A 22,266-nucleotide genomic window follows, 5' to 3' on the forward strand; every position below is an offset into this window, starting at 1 on the left:
AAAAACGTCAATTTCAATACTGGGATATTACCACAAAACTTCAATTTCTTTTCAGTTTCAAGCAAATATTGAATAGGAAAAGACATTGTTCTGTTTTTGTGTAATATCTAAGATATAGGATACAAATGTTAAAGTTGAGTTTGTGATGGCAAAGCACAACTCGCATTATAAACAAAACAAAAATGGCATTCACAATCCATGATTAGAAACTTTCTTAACATATGTGTGATTATCAGATAGTATGCATTTCATTTGTGTGCTGCCAATGAATTGCATTGACCAGGCTTTCTCTTAAATAGACTGTCCGTTAACGGATATATTAGATAGTGTCTTGCACAGTTTATATAGTGTCGTAAATAAGTCTACGAATAAGTTAATAAACGTAAATTAAAAAACCGTTCAAGACACTATATAAATTGTCCCGCGAATATATCTGTTAACGGACATGGAAAGCTTGTTGGATTGACTACTTTCAATTCTACTTAAAATAAGCAAGGCGTTTGGAAAACAAGCTAGAAAGCTAAAAAGTAAGTATTGGGGATTAAAATTTTGGTTCTAGTCATCCTAGTGTAAAATATACTTCATGTTATAGATCCTGCTATCACCAGTATTACTAGGTCCACAGTATACTACTAATCTGACATCATCGCTCCACACCAAGGACTAAAATTTCAAATTCAGTGAATATCTCGATATACTTAAAAACCGAGACATATCGGATGTATAGGAAATATCTATTTTTTTGTTGACCAGTCAAAATTTTGTTTTATATGTCGATATATCGGATATATAAAAAATATTGTCAATTATATCAGAAATATCGTTAATATCTCAAAGTCAACAATTTATATTAGATATATCGGTCGATATATATCATCATATAAAAAATTACGATATATATAAAAAAAACAGATTCAATATTTGGTTGAGATATATCGGATATTTCCATTTCGATATACCCAAAAAACGATATTTTGGGCCTTACTCCACACTACACATACTATTGACAATATCATACTAGTGACAACGCAGTTATGGGCTTATGGCTATGGAGCTTCGACTTGTACTTCCTCTGCTCGTGAATATCTCCTGTACCTAAATACAATTATACGAACTGGGAGATGTCTAACGAGTATAAGTACTAGTTGATGGACCAAGTACTTGCAGTGTAGCAAACCCACTAGTTTCAATTGAACCATGTAGAATACCATCTCCCAAAATCTAAAGGAGGAAGAGGTTGCAAATGATGTAATCCCACAAACTACAAACAACTTAAATATTAATACATTCTAGGCACACTTAATCTATTGTGATTATTATGGTAAATTGAAGAATGATCTCCACTTAACGCTTCTGGTCTGATACTGGGAAATGTTTTCACCATCCCATCATTGCAAGGCACTCTTGGCATCAACTCCGGGGGCAAATGATAGTTGAACCTAGTGGAAGATACAGCTAGCTCGGCATCCATCAATGGATCAAAATAGGGTTGTAGAAAAGAATCTCTTGAATACATCTCCAAGTAGGGACTGCTGCTGTAGGGATCACTCCTTGCAACTCCCACATTGGGATATTTACTAGTCAGACTTGTTTTAGATCCAAAGTGCGAGAGCAAGATGTTTGCCTTAGGAGTAGCTTCAGATCTCAAATCAGTTGGGACTCTGAACAGCCCAGCACAGCCGTTGGGGATATTCATGAAATCTACAGTGTCAATTGATGGAAGAAGAGTTTCTGACATTCTTAAAGAAGGCCAAGCTGGCCTTGCCAATGGCAATCTATTAAGCTCGTTCTGCAGCGATAATTTTGCTTGCTGCAGTGCCTCCAAGACACCTCCCAACTCATTTGGTTTCTCGTGCCATATTGCTACTTGGAGTTCATTCTGGATTTCTGAGGATGAATCTCCGCCGTGTTGACCCCCATCCTCCTGCGAAAAGAGTTTCTGCAACGACTGATGCTTGGGTGACCCAAATGGCATGTCTGACCATTCTTGGATGTCCCTCCCCTCCACAACAGACCCTGGAACCATTTGGGTTGGGAATGAAAATTCTGAATCAAAGTGTGTTTCACCAATCGAGATATTCTTGCATTGTTGCTCTTGGAAGCATCCCACTTCAAGAGCAGTTGATGGGAAGCATTTGGTATCAGTTTTGATCATTATTGCCTCTTTTTCGTCTGAATTTGCCTCTTGGCCTTGAGAGGATATTCCGTCAGGAAGCTCCGCAGTTTCCCTGACCTCATCCCTCTCTTCGGTGATATCTGACTGGTTACCAAGTTCACAAGATTCCTAATTAATTGAAAAAACTAGATGTTAACTCTCCTAGAAACTAAAGTTTCAAACACACAAAATTTATGATTCTCAGTCAGATGGTTACACTGAATATACACCAGAGATAAAAGGCATATACTGAAGTCGGACAATAGCATCTAAATCAAAATGCCAATAACTGATGAATGCAAGATGCCACTAAATGCTAAGTTGTATGTTTTAGTCACAAAGTTTTATCTGGTCTGACGAGGCAAGTGTTGATAATACAAATTCGTCAACATGTAAAACTTAAGCTTTTAAAAGAACAGATCAGACAACGTGTCCTATTTCCTTACGGAATCTGTTAGATTTTAAGGAGAGATCAGATATAATAGAAAGGCAATCATACCTGAGTGCAGCAGTCATCTTCATTGAGCTTCTTCTCCCATTCCCTTTGAGCATTTTCCTCGGCTTCATATCGACCTAGGAGCTGCGCCTGGGTTTCTAGTGCTATTTCCATGACATTATCCTTTTGGCTTCCATTGAAATGAAGATCAGCATCATTCTCCTTTTGTTTGTCTTCTAGGGAGCCTTGACCTATAAGAAGTACTCTCTCCCCATTCTTTTCTTTCGAAATGTCGGAACCATCTTCCTTATACTCAGAACTACATCCTGACCCAGTAGTCTCTCCATTTTCTTGAGCATCACTGGCAATAAAACCAACTGAACTATGAAATTTGTGCATCTGGTGAATAGGAGCGGTATGAAGTGAAAAGATAATTTAGAAGGAACTGTAAGGCACCTGTACAACAGACATAAGGAACTGAATGACACCCACCATTTGGAGGTCTCATTTATTTGAATTCCAGTGCACTACAAGTTCAATAATTGTTGTATTTCTCTTTTAAACAGATAACCATGCATGTATTTTTCAAATTCTTGCTATTCTCGAGCCTATCTAGATTCATGATAACAGGTTAAATCTTACCAAATAACTTATCCTATGTTTTAGTAATCAAATGGTGGGTGCAGCCAAATGCATGTCTGCCAGTGCTGTATGTACTGAGCCATGGAAATGACTGACAAATATAAAAAGAGAATGAAATCAGAAGCTAACATTGTTTCCTTTCTCTTTATCTTGCGGCATGATTTTCCCACGTGTGATTTTGTTGAAGAATCACCAGCACACATAAAACTGCATTGGCTCCTCCTGAACTCGTTGAATTTCTTCTTTTGAGCACTATTTGGACTATTATTCAATCTTTTCCAAGATAAACTTCTACCACATGTGGGAGAACCTTCACACCCTGAACCTGATTTTTCCTCCACTCCACTTTTGCTTAGTCTAGAGGTCATGCAATTTTCTTCCTCTTTCCTGGAACTATGATTGTCTTTAGATTCACAAAGGACACGTTCCTGGTCAGAATTTGAACCAAATGATTCCGAATGAGAGTCACCAATCCCATTGTTCTCCAAAATCGCCAGAACCTCCTCTGTTGCCATCTCGGCTTTCTTTCTTTGCAGAGTTGCAAATTTTAGTTGTTCCTCTAGTTCCATCACCTATATCAATTGCCAAAAACCAAATATGAAGTTAATCAGCACCATTAAAAAAGGAAGGAGATATACCAAGAGCAAAAAATCTCAATTCCAAAACTGAACCAAGAACAATGAATCCAACAAAGCTAACCTTCTTCGCCAACTCATCCGCTCTTTGTTTGACGCCTTTGGAGATAGATCGTTCAGAAAGTAATCTAGCACGAAGGAACTCAATAGTCATTGCAGTGGAGTCCTCCATTGCAGTTCACTTCCTGAAAAATTGTACCACAGTACACCACTAAGTTCCCCTTCACCTGGTTGACCTACCAAGACACTCCATAAATTTTCCTGTATTCAATCCCTAAAACCAAACACTGACTGCGTTTACAATCAGTGTAATCAAAGCACATAATCAAACAATTGCAAGAACAAAACTTCTATCATCAAATATGCAGATTAGACTTTAACAAAACATAATTATAGTCATGACAACTTAAACTCCATTCTGTTCTAGCAATCTAAACTAGTCAAACCACCAAAATCTATCTTCACTTAGCAGTTCAATAATCCTACTTATACTTAAATAAAATCCGAACTCTCTTAACTCTCAACTCTAAATTATCAGACTAAAACCTTAGGTATCAAGTTATAATCATCAAAATCCTAATTCTCAAGCATCAAACAAGCAAATATCACTAAAATCAGTAAAACTGACCTTTGATCTTGCTTCACCTGATCTTGAAAAACACTCTAGCTCAAAAACACATCTTGCTTCACCTGCATTGCACAAGATCCCAAACTTTAAATTCAAAACTTGATTGCATCAAAACATTAAAGCTGACAGTACGTTAAGTTATATAGTAATGCAGCGCAGAACATGAATGAGAATTACAGTTAAATGGTACTCACTTGTAGCTCCAACTCAATCCAAGAAGGCATCAGAAGTTGTTTTTGTTCAGTTGAGCTTATGTGTGTTTGACTGCTTGGTTTTGAGAAGCTGCTATTTTGAGAGATGCAAAGATAACAAAGAGTTTTTTTGGACTTTGTGTATTTATGCACTTTGTCATTGCACCCTTTAATACGTTCATGTCTTTTAACTTAGTACCTTATTTTCTTCTAGTAGTAATAATCTGCATTACCTCAACATGAACACTGTTTTTTTCCTTTCTTTTTTGGGTGAAGAAAATATATAACAGACCAGGTCATGATGAGGAATATTTTTCAAGAAATGTTTGGGTCCATGAAAGAAGGATACTTGTTACTTGGGTTTCTTGTTATCCAGTTGTCTTAATCATTTGACTAATGGTGTCCACGTGTTACGCGTAGACCTTGTCATGTAGAGAAAAAAAAACCAGTAGAATGAAATGTGAAAATTTGATACCGTCATACACTCATAAGATAAAGACATACCTAAAGTAAAATAAAGATTCTTATTTTTAGTTGAAAGAGTAAAATTAAAAGCAAATTTTGAAGGTGGGATGCCTATAGCAATGATACTAACTAATTAGTGTTATTCCCATTGCATAGCGTATACACTAAGTTACATGATTTAGTGCATGTATAATAAACATGTTGAATGATGGCAAGTAATTCAAAACGGAATTCATGAATCATTTGCCAATATTACTTTTGACACACAAAATGAAAATAATATAGTTTTGTTACTTTGAGTATTTAAGTTTATCATCTTTTGTTTAAAGCAATTAATCAAGTGATGTACTCCATGATTGTAGTCCCACAAATCTGGTATGGTTGCGTAGTCCTGAACAGTCTAATGAGGTTAGCATCTTGGCAACACTTAATGGTTAACAACCACAACACTGCAAAATAGTAGGGAACTAGGCATGTGAGCGTGGACGCGTGGTACTGTTGGTAAGATGGTTGCAAACAAGATCGAGGTGACCCAACATTTTTCAGTCAGGCTTCCATCACTCTCATTCATCAGTGAGGCCGTGAGGGTGAGGTTATAATTATGACAATGGTTGACCCCAATGCTATTTTGAATAAAATGTAATTTTGAACCAGATCGGACGTTCGGAACACACAATAGGGGTGGGCAGGGTCGGGCTAGCCCTGCCCTAAATATTTAAACCCTTTCAGTTATTAGGCTAGCCCGGCCCTAAAGTCCCCGTAGGGCCGGGTCATAAGTCTAAATAATCTTACCCTAAGCCCTCTTTAACAGTTTAGAGCCGGGTCTATATATTTTCTTCTTTTTACTGCATTAGTTTTAAAACTCATTTATATTACAAAAAAAATTCAAAGATTTGCAAACTCAAAGTCCCACCACTTTGAAATTTGAATAGCAACCAATCTAGTAATAATTCTTGAAAAGTCCAACAATTTAAAATGCATATCCACAATCTAATAAACTGAAATACATAGAGACTCATATTTATATTTCAAAATTACAGTTAAAATGCACAAGACACATTTTGGAATGAGCTTTCACCGACATAAACCGTTATTTTCAGACTCAAATCTCACCAAAATTACATTTAACATTGAATAACACAAAGACAAATAAGAGTGTTGAATGAGTTTTTTTCCGACGTCAACCTATTTTTCATTAGGCTAGTGCTCAGTGCTCATTATTGTTCTTGGCTTACTAGGTTAGGCGGGGAGTTGTGAGGTGTGCGTGAGTTGTGAGATAGAAACAATTAGGTTTACAAGTTTTTATGATATAAGACAAGTTATTAGAAGTACCCATACGGTAAGTGATAAATTACAAAGGACAGTGTTATTTTAATTGAAAATATGTAATAAGGAGTTGGATAGTTTTAGTTGTGTATTTTATAGTGAAATTATAACTAGGGCTTGGCTAGGGTCGGGCCTATGTTTGAACCTTAGCTCGACGCCTTAGAAGGCATTAGAAATTTTGGATTCGCCCCCGCCCTAAACTCTGTGAGGGCTTTATAGGGCTTAGGGTCGGGTCGGCCAGGGCCGGGTTAGGGTCGTTAGGGCCAAATTCCCACCCCTAACACACAATGACAACAACACATAGATAAATATTGGTGTAAAACATTGAAGTGATCTAACCTCTCATTATTTATTGGCATGGTAAGGAAATCATTTATGAGTGTGAAGGTAATTTGCCATAGCTGCGTGGTTAATCAAGTGTTATGGACTCATGGTGCGCGCCTCATTAAAGTGAAGCGCGGAGTAATAAAAAAATAAATATAACAAATAAAAAATAAAATAAATATTAAATATGATATGAATTATTATTGATTTGCTTAGCTAAATATTAAAATTAATTCTATGTAATTGTAAACATTAAACCATTGAGCAACACCCATAAAATCCATGAGTCATTTCCATATCATTGTAGTCATTTAAAAGAAAAATCTAAAGCAATAAGTAAATAGCAAAATAAAACTCGTATATCTCAATACAATCTAGCTCAACTTCAATAAACTAAAAAAGTGAACCAATCAAATTGAGCCGAAGGAGTTCTTCACGAAATAGAACACATGATTCAAATTTTGGAATCCTGTAAAATTTTATTTAATCCATTTTTGTGTCTTCTCTCAATCCATACAACTTAACAAAAACTAGTCAAAATTAAGCTTAAAATGTACTCCAAGATAAAACTAATTAAATTTGTACAATTTATTGTACCATATAACAATTGGATATAATGTAAATGTGTCATGTATAGTAAAAATTGTAAAAAAAAAAAAAAAAAAACTGTAAATGTTGATAAGACGCACGCCTTGTGTGTTTTGCGCCTCAACAAAAAGCACAAAAGGCACACGCCTTATGTTAGCTCCCGCGTCTTGGCAGTGTGAATAAAGAGGTTATATTCAGAAATTGGTGATGTGGCAGTCATGTTTACTTTGTACAGCTGTTTGGTCTGTCTAAAACGTGGATACTCTAGTAAGCCCCTTGAATTGTAAGAACACAAAAGTGTGGATAATTAAATCCAAAGGAAAAGTCGAGATTCGTTAAAACGTGTTTTCTATCCGATGACAGAGAAAAAAATAATAATAAGAAAAACAAATAAAAAATGCTCTCTCTCTCTCTCTCTCACTCTCCTTCATGGAAATCTTAGTAATTAAATCATGAATCTTACATATTTTCTCTCTTTCCGCCTAATTTATCCTCTCATTAAAACTTTTTTTTTTGTTTTTTTTTTGTTTTTTTTGCTCCAAAAAGTGGTGTTTAAATCTTCACATTATTCATCAAATTGGGATTTTCCTTTTTTTTGGGGATGTTTTTTTTGTATAAATCAATTGGAAAGAGAATTAATCTTAGTACAATTGAAAAAAAAAATAATTGAAATTTTTTTTTTTTTTTTGAAGAATTCTTTAAAAGAATGGGTGTTTATGTATTCAATATTTAATTAGAGTTATTTTTTTTTTTTTTTTTATTTGTTTATTTGCGAAGTTTTTATTTGCAAATTTTTTTTTTTTTTTTTTTTTAAGTGGAAATTTTATTAATAAAGATAACGAAGTTTTACAAATAGTTAAGACAAGCATTAAAACAAACAAGTCGCTACCGTAAGTCCTTTTCGGATGGCAAATCCTATTCTCCTAAATACAAACTCGTTGGAACCAAATTGTCATTACATTGCAGTCCATAACTTTCTGCAATCTCTTAAGGAGCTCACCATTTGTTGGGCCAAGAAACCAAAAGTGTCAAAACCGAAAGGAATGAAACAATGCTTTGGTTAGCTCTACAAGCCTCCTCGTGTTTCTCAATTTTTCCGCCACGCTTCTATTAGCCGCTTCTCCCACCTCAAAGACTCCATTCCCAAGCCCTACCAACGGAGAGACTCAGTTACATCAACACACGATGCCTTCCCTCGCACTCTCAACCGTAGACCAATACATCCGCAGCGAAGTGTCGATCTTCCCTCATTGGGATCGATTGAGAAAATTTACGGGAGCTTCCTTCTTCACTTGTACCCCAAAACCCTCCAAAATGCATCACATAAAATATCTCGACATGATCATATCGGTATTTGAAACACGGGAAATACCTACAATGTGCCGCGACGGTCCCCGAAAAGCATCTAGTCTACTCTTTTGCAAACGGGGCATAGACCACCATCGAGTACAAAGGAATCATGAGGCGGCATCAAGAATAGAACGATACTCCATCGGGCGACATACCGGCCCAAGTCCCTCCATCGGAATAGCCGGAGAAAATCCTTTGCATGTGTTCGACCGCAAGCATCCAATAACCGCTTTCGACGAGTAGATAACACAAACTCCCTCTCAAGACCCAAGAACCATCTTTACTAAGAATCAAAAACGCTTCCGCCAAACTTTTTTTGTGGTTTTGAGGGGACGGTAGCATTCACAGCAAGAGAGTTAACATCAAAATCGGGTAGAGAGAGACTCAATGCACCGCTAGCAACATCAAGAATCTCATCCACGTGCAACCGCCACAACTCCTAAGAATGTGGTTCAAGCTCGGAAGTCCGACAACGAGGCCACAAAAGCAAAAGTAGAGACATCGGTGGCAATAATAAATACCTAACCCACCCGGGGCGTAATGGGAGTGTTGATAGATGCCACCGCGAATCACCGGGGGGGCCGCCAGAAAACCACAATACCCCGGAGAACACCGCGGAGATGCCGATCAAAAGTCTTAGGCGCCTCTCCGAAAAGAGCTGGTGGACAAGTACGAATCACAAAGACCAACTTAGAAAGCCCAGCACAAGCTCGTAAGAGCGCTAACTCACACTGCGGATCTTCCAAAATAGCTAAACGGTCCATCAAACTCATAGTCTTTTCAACACGCTTAAAAGCAAGGCCCATGACAAAGGATGAAATCTTCGACCCGCTTCCAAGCAACTTGACCCCCTGCTGAGGCCGAGACAAATCTGAAGGAAAGAGACCAGGAGTGAAGCGACGTGGATCCGGTGATGGCCAAAATATCTCAGTTTTAGCCACATTAAGAACCAACCCGTAAGAAGGTCCTTCTTCCTGAATAATACCCAAAGCTGTCGCCACCTGTTCTGTATCTCCGATCAGAGTCCCGTCATCTAGGTACCAAGCCTGTAGTAATAACTGACAACTGGACTGGATCCGTAGAATCAGGGGATGCAACACTAGTGCAAAGAGAAGGGGACCCAAAGGATCGCCTTGTTGGACCCCAGTAGCAGACCATATGTAGCCCTCCCCTAAATATAACCTCGCAGGTTGACAATACAAGTACTCGACCCAAGGGGCAATAGCTGGGCAATGGATACGAACCTCTCTTAACATGGTAGTCCGATCAACCATGTTAAAAGCATTCTGAAAATCTACAAGTAGCATCGAAAGAGAAAATCGTCCTGTTAGCATAAACTATATACGGACAAACAAGTGCAAAATCGCTTCTGCTTCACTAGAAACACCAACCCCATGCTGAAAATCCTGTAAGTACCCTACCACATCTTTGGAAACTCCTTTCATTGCAATCTTAGAGACCAAGCGACGCCAAACCATCCCCACGCCTATGGGGCCGAATCTAATAATCGTTATCCGGCGAAGTGGAGTAAGCGGAGCACTAGCAATGAATTCCGCTAACGGCTGTGGACATCGTCCGTGTAACCAAAGATTCACCACAGGGGTCAATGCATCTAGCAGATCAGACGATATAGCTGTTGCAGCACCACTCATGGCATCCAACAAATGCCGAGCTCGAAGACCATCCACGACCACAAGAAGTACCTTTCGAAATGACCCGATACATGACATTAGGGTGTCTCTCTCTACCACTAAAGGAGGCTCAAAAAAAAGGGTAGATGGTGGTCTTACGGGTGGTTGTCGATCGGGTGCTTCTCCTCTAATGCACATATAGTCTCCGCAGATTGAGGCAACTCCGATGATGACAACACTTTTACGGCTGCGGCAAAATGTCCATCGCAACTTTACGCAAGCATTGGTGCACATTCCGGAGAGGGACAGATCTCGCGTGGTGGCTGGATTGAAGGAGGCTCTATTACGGATAAGAGACTAAACATCCCATCGCTCATTCCATGTCGTCAAAGCATGGAGAACTGTTTCTGGCGAAGGTTTTTCTAGTACCGAACGGCGTTCTCGACGATTACGTGGTTGAAAAACTTGCGAGTACAATGGCGTAAGAAGGAGACGAACCCAAGGCATAATTGAACCGGGGATCACCGAAATATCCCAAAGAGCAGATTTCGGCACCGAGAGAAAGCCAAACGATAAGCGCGTGGTATACTTTTCATAGATCGCATTTAAAAGGGTATAATGAATGCCCTATCAAGTAACGCCTCATCAAGAGAGGACGCAAAGCAACAAACGGATTAGGGTATTATCGTCACCCCTCTCGTTGTGGGTGTAAGATCCGTAGTGTTGGGCTTAGGGTGTGGTTGTGGTATACCCACAATGATACATTCGGGTTCCCCATTCTCCATCAAAACGGTGGTGGTATGGTATCATCCGGATGACGACATGGTATACCAAATGCGTGGATGCAAAGACAAATGCCACAAATCCATTTGTCTAATGACTTTAAGGAATCCTCCGGTGACAAAAAGTTCACGATCCTCCTTAAGTTCATCCCGTACCTGGCCGATACTCAACCGACAATCCATGTGTTGTTTATCGAAAATGCGTGAAAAATATAGGGAACCGTAAAATCCATTCTTGTTTACTCTATTGGTGCATCCATGACGACCTCGAAAGGAGGGCGGTGAACACGCTTCTTAGGTGTTGGGTCACTAAACCCAGAAGAAGCAACCGAGAGGGCAAAACTTTTCTTCCCTCTCATAGCCAAATCCCGTCAAAAACTCAAAAAATCCAGTCGAACAAAACCCAAATCCCGAAATCAACAAATCCCAACTCCCTTAGAACAAACCCCAAAACGGCAAAACCAAATCCCATCATACAAACGGCACAACCAAATCCCGTCGACAGTTCAACAAATCCCAAAACTCATACCACAAAATTCAAAGGTCCTAAACAATTAATAATAATAAGAATAATAATAATAGTAAGGATGAGAATTAAAATATATATACTTTCAAGAGTGCTGAAAAGGTAGAAAGAGTCGGGCTAGGAAGTGGTGGGTTCACCGTTGTGATGGAGGTTGGGTATTGGGAGAGCAATGGAAATTGGGTTGTAGTAAGGGTGCTGGTAGTGACAACTGTTTTGTAGTGGAGGTTGGGCTGTGATGGTGGTACAGGCGATGGGAATGAGGAGAAGGTGGCTGGAGGACGTTATTTAGGAGGTGGTGGATTGAAACCAGGCATGGCGAATAAGCAAATTATCTGGAGAGGGTGGTGGTGGATGTAGCGATTCGTGGCGGCAGGTGGTGGTTGTGGCAGTTCAATTGTGTGCAATGGTGGTGGTGAGAGATGGTGAATAAGCTAAGAGGAGGCAGCCGGGTTGTAGGTGGAGGCGGTGAGAGGCAGTGGTCGATGTGAGGATTGTATTTAAAGATAGTGGTGGCGGTAGGTGGTGGGCGGTTGTAGCAGCGCAAGTGGTGCTGCAGCGTCAGAAGGTCGGGTTTTCTGGGTAGTGGATTGTAGATCTATTTTTGGGTTGATGGGATTGATGGAGATGGGTTTTCCGGTGGTAGTGGGTGCTGGTGGAGGCAGTGGGGGAGTGGTGCTGGCTGTCGGGGAAGAGAGAAGGGTCGGGAAGAGAAGTGGAGCGATTTTTTTTTTTTTTTTTTTTTCTGAAAATCCAATTTTGGGTTGATGGGATTGATGGAGATGAGTTTTCCGGTGGTAGTAGGTGCTGGTGGAGGCGGTGGGGGAGTGGTGCAGCACAAGTGGTGCTGGTTGTCGGGGAAGAGAGAAGGGTCGGGGAAAGAAGTGGAACGATCGTTTTTTTTTTTTTTTTCTGAAAATCCAATTTTGGGTTGATGGGATTGATGGAGATGAGTTTTCCGGTGGTAGTAGGTGCTGGTGGAGGCGGTGGGGGAGTGGTGCAGCACAAGTGGTGCTGGTTGTCGGGGAAGAGAAGGGTCGGGGAAGGAAGTGGAACAGTCATTTTTTTTTTTTTTTTTTTTTTTTTTTTTTTTTTTTTTTCTTTTGTATGATATAAAAAATGAGTATATAGGTGCAGGGGTGCCAACGGGTCAGTTTTGGGTTGGGTTTTAGCAGTTTCGGTTTAGGTTTTACTATTTGCGGTTCTACCGATTTCGGTTATCAACGGTTTTAGTATGAGAATTATAGAACCCAACCCAAAACCATCAAAACCCACTATTTTTTATCGGTTTCGGTTCTAATTCGGGTCTTTGTTATTTATTATGATTATTAAACAATTTCAATCATTTAAACACTAAAACTTTTTTTTATTTTTTATTTTTTTCCTACATGATAATATTTTATATATAATTAGTAATGTATCAACAATCATATTTACATCAATCTATGAATATATATATCAATTATACACGTTAAAACATTTACTATTCATATGATAATTTCAAGTTTTGGTATATATATATAGGGGAGGGGTCCGTTTACCATGGTTTATACCACGCCCCTTTACAAGATGAGTTAAAAACTAATATTTTGTGGATATGATCTCCTAACTATGGATAGATTTTTCACAAAAATTTGGCTCATTTGGAAATCTCTAACCTATTTAAAAATTATTGACAACTTTAATTTTTTTTTAACGGCCCAAATTTTATGATTTTGCAATCATCTTTTGACATTGTTAAACATCATCAAATGAGCTGAAATTTTGTGGACGTGATCTTCATGGTTTGTTAGACATATTCACAAAAAATTAGGTTCTAGTTCGTTTTGTGGGTGAAGTTGTGGGCAATGGTATAAACTATGGTATGGAAACCATGGTATATTGATCCTTCCCTATATATATATAAAATAATCAAATATCTAATCTCAAAAATTTAATTTTTTTTAAGTACATACACATATATTTGTTTTCTTGTATTAACTCGATCATGTACACGTGTAATCACATATATTTGTTACATTGATATATTTTACGAACATACACATGTATTTGTACACGTGTGTTAACTCGCATTTTAAATCGAACATACGAGTACATGCGTCTTAGAATTACATCCCATCACTAATTTTTAACATGAACACTACATATAGGTTTATAATAAGTGCGTGTACCACAATATATCAAACATGTGTATCCTATTTAAATATATATGTGCATAAATTAATAAATATAAAATGTATTAGTTAATTCATAATATACACGTTGCCATTATATTATTAACATCTATGATACACTTGTTTAACGTATTGTTATAAAATATACATTTAAGAACACACATTCACTATTATGTTATATATATTTAATAGACTTTTACAAGTAAAAAATTATATTTTATATTATAATGTATGAGTTTGATTATCTTAAATGTAATATAATACTAAATTTTATATATCGAAATCATAATAATCGGTTCTGATTTCGATTCAGGTACCCACGGGTTATTTATTGGTTCGGTTCTACGGTTTTGGTTATTTATTGGTTCGGTTCTTAATGACTAATTTTAAATGGGTCTAACTTTTTAAGACCCATAACCGGAACATTCGGTTTCGGTTCTGGTTCGGTTCCGGATAATCGGGTACCCATTGGCACCCCTATATAGGTGTGAATCAACCAAACAATAGCGAAGTAAAAAATGTGACCGGATAAGGGGCAGACACACAAGTAGTTCATCTCATGACTTGTATCACCTAATCATAGTTAAGTTATACAATATCTGATAAACGTAAAATTGAATAATTTACCTACGAAATGAACGATGAAACTCAAAACGCAAGTGAAACTAAACTTAATTACGCGTTGCTATCAAAGATTTCTATACTCTCAATTCTATCGAAATAGAGTGGAGTAAAAAGTTCGTTCCACTCTTAGTTCTTTAGCATTCGAGTTTCCTAGATTGACTAATCTATTCAAAGTCTAATGAGAGCAATGGTGGGAATTATACTACGATGTGAATTAAAACTAGACGTAATATAAAGATTATAACTTTATTAAATTTAACTAACAATAATTGAATTATAAATTAATAACTAAGAATTGAATAACAACAACTGAATTTAGATCTAACAATTTTAAATGACAAAATTGAAATGAACAAGAAATAACTATTTTATTTATCTAATCAATGAAGAACTATGATTCAAAGAATTAATCTAAAACAATGTATGAAACTAATTAATTTAACTAATTGAATTCAAAAACTAGATCTGCAAGCTATTTTAATGGCTACTTTTTATTCTAAGCTATCTAACTATCCCTTTCTTAAGAGCTAAGTCTTGTTTTATATAAAGGAGGAGACCAGATCCACAATTTCGTGCATGGGCTGAGGTCTCATGTTTTGGGCCGGAAAATCGAGCCCAAAGCCCAATTTCTTCAGCCCACAGAGCCCGTTTCAGTTGGTTTTGACTTCAGCAGACTTGTCGTCCACTTCTGCTCCTCTGGTTGGGTCAAGGCTTAAACCATTGGAAAACTCTTTCCGAGCCGGTCGTTTTGACGTAAGGTAGGCCTAAATCCGAGGCCTGAGTCCAAAGATATGGTCTTCGGAAGTTTCGCTAACTGTCTTGTATTTACGCCCGTGTTGACTTTTCAGCTTTTGACCGGGCTTCATAAAGGCTTTGTCTCCTTGAATCTTGGCCTTTATCACATAACTTCTTAGCAACAAACCCTTTGCTTCTTTATATCGCCAAAGTGGCACATTTCTGCACATAATTTAGTTCTATGTCTGAAATACATAAAAACACGTAATTAGCATTAACTCTTATTTATTACTCGCATAATTGGTCTAAAAGTAGTATTATTAAGGAGTTAAAACTACAGTTTTGGGCTCTTATCAAACCACCCCCAAACAGGATTGACCATATGAGAAATTAGCATAAATGACCAAAAATGGAGTTCTAACTAATCTCGTTTCGCCGAGTGCGATTGCATTGACCATATGCAACAAGGCCTTAAACCACTAGGAATTCCCTAGTGGACGAGTTATAGCCTCGTGGGAGTTTTCTAGTGAAGGTACTCACAAACTTCATCTATACTACAACGACTCAGAAATAAAACTATTGTTTCTTTATCTATGTCTCAATTATCTATACATCTCACTAGCAATGAATACAGAATAATCAAGTCAAAACATAAGCTAATATGCATAATAATCTATCATCTACGAATAAACATATTTGCAATGAGTAATACTATGAGATGAACTAGCAGGTACGTTTCTAAAAACTCGGAATAGCGTCCTTAAGTAGGTCCTCACATAAATGTCAAGACAAAAACCACTCTGATTTTTCCGCTCAAGTTTATTTACTTGATTGTGTAGTGGGCACACTTTACCTTACAAACTCAATGACACACAAGGAAGCCGGAGTCGATCAAACACATCTGCCACTTACTATCATACTAACCTATTCCTAATTGAGCTAGATGTCTTTATTAGGTATTGCAGGGATTAGGAGATGGTTTTAAGAAGGAAGAAAATGGATATTCAAAAAGAACAAGTCTGAGATAATAGAGCCTTCATATTATGTAACTAGAGAAAACCTTATTCTTTACTTTTGCTTCTACACTTTGTTTCCATCCTTAGCCATATATGTTTCCATCCTTTGCTTCAAAAGAGAAAATAATTTTTTTTTTCGTTGGCTTTTGACTCATTGATTCTATTTTTGGAATTCTAACTCTTTATTTTATTTTATTTGGATGGAAACTTACTTTTCTCTTCTGAAGCGACTAACGAATTCTTGATTTCAAAAGTTATTCTCTTTTCTATTTTTCATCTCTATTCTCAAACTTATTCAAAGAATTGGGTAGGTTGATTTTTTATTTTGTTTTGTTTTGTAACAGGGTAAAGGATTTGTGGTTAATGAAAGGCTAAAGAAAGGCTCAGAGGGGCGACTAGCGGAAAATAATTCATAGGTTGGAATTTCTGGCTAAATTCTCACTTAGGATATGGTATAGTGATCTAGCAAGTGGACGTGTGATTTCTCTATCTGGATTTTACTTCTCCCTTGTGTCATTTCTCAAATGTGTTACTCATATAAGGCTTTAGGCTATATTCTTCACAGGATTTGTAGAATAAGTACTCTAGCCTAGATTTCAGAAACTTACTGCTAACAATCATAGATACTCATGTAACATATTTATAGATAGATGCAAGGATTATTACCTACATATTAGCCTAAGTTTCTAAAAACTATTCTAATGCAAAAGCTACGTGAGACTTCTAGATTATTGAGATCATCGAGAAAGAAAATAATACCAATGTTCCTAAGTGTATAACATACTTTTTATTTATATTTTTAAATTTTTTGAATTTTTTAGCTAGAAAACAAGTGCATATTATACATATCTATATCCTAACAGATGTCTTAATTACATGTGTTTCTATGCCCCCAAACAAGAAGCATGCTTTATCCTCAAAGTATTTTAAATAAATAGGGTAGGAAAATACCATTGAAACGCGTGAAATTCCAGAACATCTACAAAACAAGGTTATAACATACTAATATAGAAAAGAAAAACTGATGCAACTCTATAAGAGTTCCACCCGTTATGGGGTTAATGAGAAATAGATTGCTTGGGACATAAATAGATACTAACTGAAATAAAAACTTACCTGCACTCCTGTTTAAACATTTTCCTCCTCATTTCCCTCTTCATCCTTAATAAAGAAATGAGGTTCCTTCGCATCCTGCCATGCCATGGTAATTTGCCAGGCTTCACGCCACTTATTGTCTACTATAGCTAACCTATCAAGCGCCACTTGGTCGGATAGGGTGTAAGGCGCAAACTGATGAGGCTATATCCTCCACCCTTGCCAAGTCCTTGCACGGAACGATCGAATAATACAATTGGTGGGTCTCACAATGTCGACCCCAACCCAATTTGTGAAACGGGCACAAAAAACAGGGAAAAAACATAGCATTATACGGCAAATTAAAACAGGCATAAGAAGGTACTCATGCCTCTTGCCATGGGCTCGGGCTAAACTAGACATTAAGGTCTGGGGAATATCATAGAGTGTACGTCCCCCAGCTAAAGCAAGGAAAATATCACAAGTTTCATCATTCACAGAAGAATAACCCCATTCCCCTCTAATGTTGAGCATAATCCAAAACATAACAGTAGCCACGTTCATAGACAGGCTACCAAGGGCGACGTTATAATCCCCTTGGTCCTCTATCCTAAAGATTCTTGCCCCGTAATACCCATGCAAATCATCATAGTTATACATGTACATATTATCTACCAAATAGGCCCATGAGTCTTGTATTTCGGCCAGCATAGCAAGTCCAAGCACAAAGGCTATCAAGAACCTGGAAATTTCCATTGGTTCATCCCCGATGGTGAAGGAGAACACTTGTTCTCCATCTGGTCTATCAAAGAACTTACATTTATCATAAAAATAAGATGTAAGTGCGGGAGAATAAAGTTCATCAGGACTTACCAATAGTGGCTCCCATCCTGCTAGAATGATCAGTTTGCGAAACCACACACCATAGGTGTCACTTTGGAATAAATCTTCAAATGACTGTTCCGATATGATACGATGGAATGTCATCCCCAATAAACTTGCTAGAAAAGATGCGAAGGATCCTAGAACAACCCTCGGAAAACTGGAAATTTTTGGTGCTCACAGGGGTCAGGGCACAGGGTGCGCTCAAGCTATGCCTGGGATGGGCGCGGGTGGCGCTCTGGTGATATTTGAGGTCCAGGCACTTGGGCGCAGGGTGCGCTCACTGTTAGCCTGGGATGGATGGCTGGTGGCGCCCGGATGAAAACTGGAATTCCGGTGTTTTGGCGAGTAGCTCTCTCGGTTTTGGCTGAGTAGAGGCGTATGTCGTGCTTTCGGGGTAGGATTTCTCGACAGGGCTTAGTATAGGTGGCTCCTCACGGGAAAGTGCGCTTCGGGAGCTGATAGGCCGAAGTGCGAAGGAAAAATAAGGTAAAGTGGGAGTGAAACGTGAGAGATGAATGTGAGATGTAGTTGGGGTTGTGAGTGTAGAATGAATGCAGTCTTTATAGGTTTTAAATTACTAAAACGAATCGGGAAGTTGCCAAAAAGTTTTAAGGCAATTGCCGGAAATAATAAAATTTCCAAACCCGAAAGCGGAAATAACTCATATTTTTGATTCCAAGACAACCCTAATATCTTTTAGGTTGAATTGAGAATAGAAACTGCCTAACTCATCGAGATTTCATCCTACCACAATATCTATTCATAGCGATGGCCATATCGGTCATATTCTCAACCCTCACTCCAAAACAAATTCTAAAATAGACGAACATATAAACGAATTATGCTAAACTATTTAATACCACCACCAAACAATTTGGGAAGGTGGGATTAATGATAACAACCACGCACAATTCGAAAATAACCAAATTATATTAAATTTTAATTCAAACAACATAAAACAACCAAATTCAAATTTAATTACTTAACTAATATCCGACTAATAAAACAATAAAAACAACTAAATAACAATGAAACACAAAATTATTCGAACACCTAGCCATGTGATAAAGAAGGGCCCTGAGATGGAGATTGGTCATGGGCCCGATCCATTCGTTCTTTGGCGACGACGCTCATGCCTCTCAGACTCATCTGAAATAGAACCCTCCAAGGGTGGCATGCGTCGTAGAATCTCTACTTGAAACGCGCCGGCTTCCATCTCAGCCTTTATTGTCAGATATCGGCCCGGTGGTATTGTTTGGTGGATATTCTCCATGTTAATCAAGATATCTTCCTGACCCTTTTTGAGTATTCCAAAACTCGTGTTAAGGTTTGTTTGTTTATTTCGAACTATAATCTGTCTATCTCGTATATCTTCACAAATAGCGTAAATGCAATGCACGCTAGTATGCAACACTGACATGCGTTCTGAATCAGACGTACACCTCTCCAATGCATCTTCATCCAACCATGTCATGTCTTCCCCTTCCTCATCCGAATCCATTACCCTATCCTCCGGCAACATCCAAGTCTTTTGTATACACTCCTTATAACTACTTTCATTTGCATGCAATTTCAACATTATCCGCTCAGTTCTTGGTTTATTCCCCCAAGACAACATTATCTTCGTAATTAAAACAGGAAATGGTGCGATACTCTTCCTAACCCTCTAATCATATTTAGCAAAAACTCGAGGATACAGAATTCATACCTCTTTTCTTGCAATATCCAGAGAACGTGCAGACATGTGAACCCGATGTCACTCACTTTCTCCTTCCCAATGACGTTCTTACCAATCCACTGAGCTACACCCAGTTGGTTGGTGCGCAGAGATGACTGTCGAGCACAATGAGAAGTCGTATTATATTGACCCTCCATAAGGGTGTCATTCATTAATGCAGGAACACCAGTATACTGGGATTCCTGCACGGTGGCTTCTATGTGGCGTCAAGGCGTAATGCCTAAAATTTCAGCCAACTTCTCTTTCGATAATTCTCTCTGAGTCCCAGCCACTTTCATGAAAATTTTGTGATCGGCCAACTCTCTCTTCTTATAGAACTGTTTGACCAAATCGGAGTGGTAGAAATCATCTGTCGAGTACCACAACCGATTCCAACCCCTTCTAATCATTTCATCACCGTAAAACGGTGTGAAGCGGTCGGCCGTAAATGCTTGTTCCGGCAACAACCTTCGTCTTTGAGCCATTGATATCTTAGAACGATTTGGGGTTTAGAAGGACTGTGGGAATGGAGTTTGAGGCTCCCTTACTAACAAAACAGTAGTGGTGGCGCGGTAGTTCAAATTTCATTTGGTTTTGGGTGATTTTCGGTGGTGGAAATTTTTGGGATTGGTGGAAGAGTGTTTTGGAGAAGAATCGAAGTTGGAATTGTATTGTGGGCGTGGGTGTATTGAGGTTTATTTTTATTGTTATTTTTGGTTAGGCTTTTAAATTTGGAAATGGCGGAATTGGAAAGAATCGCGATTCAGTTTGTTTTGGAGGAAAGAGACGCACGCGCGTGCGTTGGGCCGAAGGCCAAATTGATTTTCCGATTTTTGTCGATTTTTTGCGCAACTTTAAACTAAAATTCCCGCTTTGTTACCGGTCCGATTTTTGCGAATGAGATATGGAAATGATCAGAAGAGAATTTCCAATCTAATGATCCATAAAACACTCTATTCCGACCGTGGGGGACATATAAGAAGATAAAAAATGCCTCGAAGTGCGTGCATAATGTAAGTTATGCGAACGAATGAAATCTAACTTAATAGAAAATGTCAATCCGAATCGTAATACCATTAAACGGTCAACCAATACAACTGGAGAGTTGAACAATCCAGGATAGAACGAACACCCCACCTCCAAACAAATTTTAGACACATAGTTGAGATTTTTTATTTTTTATTTTTTATTATTTTTATTTTTTATTTTTTTATTTTTTTAAAGTGGGTCTTTTAAAGTCAGATTCCTAAGATTTCTCAACGTACTATGGTTGTGATTTTAACGATTTTTAATTTTTTTTATGAATAAATTTAATATAAGAAAAACAAGAAAGCAATAAATACATAATTCACACCATAAAAGAACATGACTCAAAAACTGAGAAAACATGTAAGAGTGGAAAACGTGAATTATGTTAACCGTGGACTCAGGATCCGGTACTTACAACCACACACTCCATAGGGAGGGCCCGATTACCTGAATGGTGCACTTATCAGTATACGGAAGTGATAGGAAGTACACCAGCAACCAAATGAGTCGTTTATAGTCAGATACGCGAGACTTTAACAAATAACTGGATATATATATATTAATACCCTGCAGTTTCCATATATCAACAACCTAAAGAGTTGTGGGTCTTTCCAGAAATAAATAACATGGAATGCACCCCCAAACATAATCAAGCACCAAGATTTCCTACGGTGTAACCTAGTGGAATGAAAACGAAGTCTGATAGACCTAGAACGTAACCGAGCATGCACCTTCTTATTCATCTTTGAATGAGAGGTTGTCCAAGTGAATGAGTGTGAAAAAATGGATGTTTTTGGAAGATATGGTGGATAAGGATAAGTATTAGAAGGAAAGAATGAGAATGTGGGTTTAGCACAAAACTCATTCATGGTGTAGGTAGGAACTGTCTCCGTTCTGAAAATGTAGGTGTCATGTGCCTTTTCTTCTGGAATTATATCCGTATTAGGCGGATTTAGAAAATCATTAAGCACAGAAGAAATAAGAGGGTCAAGTGCAAACTCCAGGTTATTTTGAAAAGGTGTAGGATGGGGTACATTGATGGAAGGGGAATGATGTGAGGTGGGTGAATGGTTATCAATAGGAGGGGACTCTCGAGGTGGCGGAGAAAAGTTGCAAAAGAGTTGAAGGGAATCTTCCTCAATTCTCTCCACGTCCAAGGAGTCCTTATTAAAGTTGGAACATCCAAAGGAAAGGAATTTGTGCATCTGATTATTTGAAAACGTGGTTTTGACATAATCATGAGCTAAACTCTCGATCATACTAACCTCTCTATCGATATTGGTATCAGAAACTTGTATGATCGGTTTAAATACATTGACCTCAGCGGAAAAATGGC

General features: G+C 38.1%; 1 protein-coding gene across 3 annotated transcripts; it reads right to left on the reverse strand.

The window, feature by feature from the left end:
* Positions 1 to 1,161: 1,161 nt before the first annotated feature.
* On the reverse strand, positions 1,162 to 5,023 carry LOC147482763 (uncharacterized). 3 transcript variants are annotated; one of them, XM_086580340.1, is made up of 6 exons: positions 4,691 to 5,023; positions 4,497 to 4,558; positions 3,933 to 4,159; positions 3,363 to 3,805; positions 2,655 to 2,952; positions 1,162 to 2,260 (listed from the first exon to the last, which is right to left on the reverse strand). In XM_086580340.1, exons 3-6 carry the CDS (start codon positions 4,038 to 4,040, stop codon positions 1,280 to 1,282), a joined length of 1,830 nt encoding a protein of 609 aa, XP_086436466.1. In that variant the 5' UTR covers positions 4,041 to 4,159; positions 4,497 to 4,558; positions 4,691 to 5,023; the 3' UTR covers positions 1,162 to 1,279. The 3 variants fall into 3 exon arrangements, with proteins under 3 accessions (XP_086436466.1, XP_086436464.1, XP_086436465.1); XM_086580338.1 differs by having other exon boundaries at positions 1,162 to 2,284; positions 4,691 to 4,873; XM_086580339.1 differs by having other exon boundaries at positions 1,162 to 2,284; positions 3,933 to 4,142; positions 4,691 to 4,826.
* Positions 5,024 to 22,266: the final 17,243 nt, after the last annotated feature.

The sequence above is a fragment of the Coptis chinensis genome, chromosome 8, assembly GCF_015680905.1.
Source record: "Coptis chinensis isolate HL-2020 chromosome 8, ASM1568090v1, whole genome shotgun sequence".
Classification (NCBI taxonomy): Eukaryota; Viridiplantae; Streptophyta; class Magnoliopsida; order Ranunculales; family Ranunculaceae; genus Coptis; species Coptis chinensis.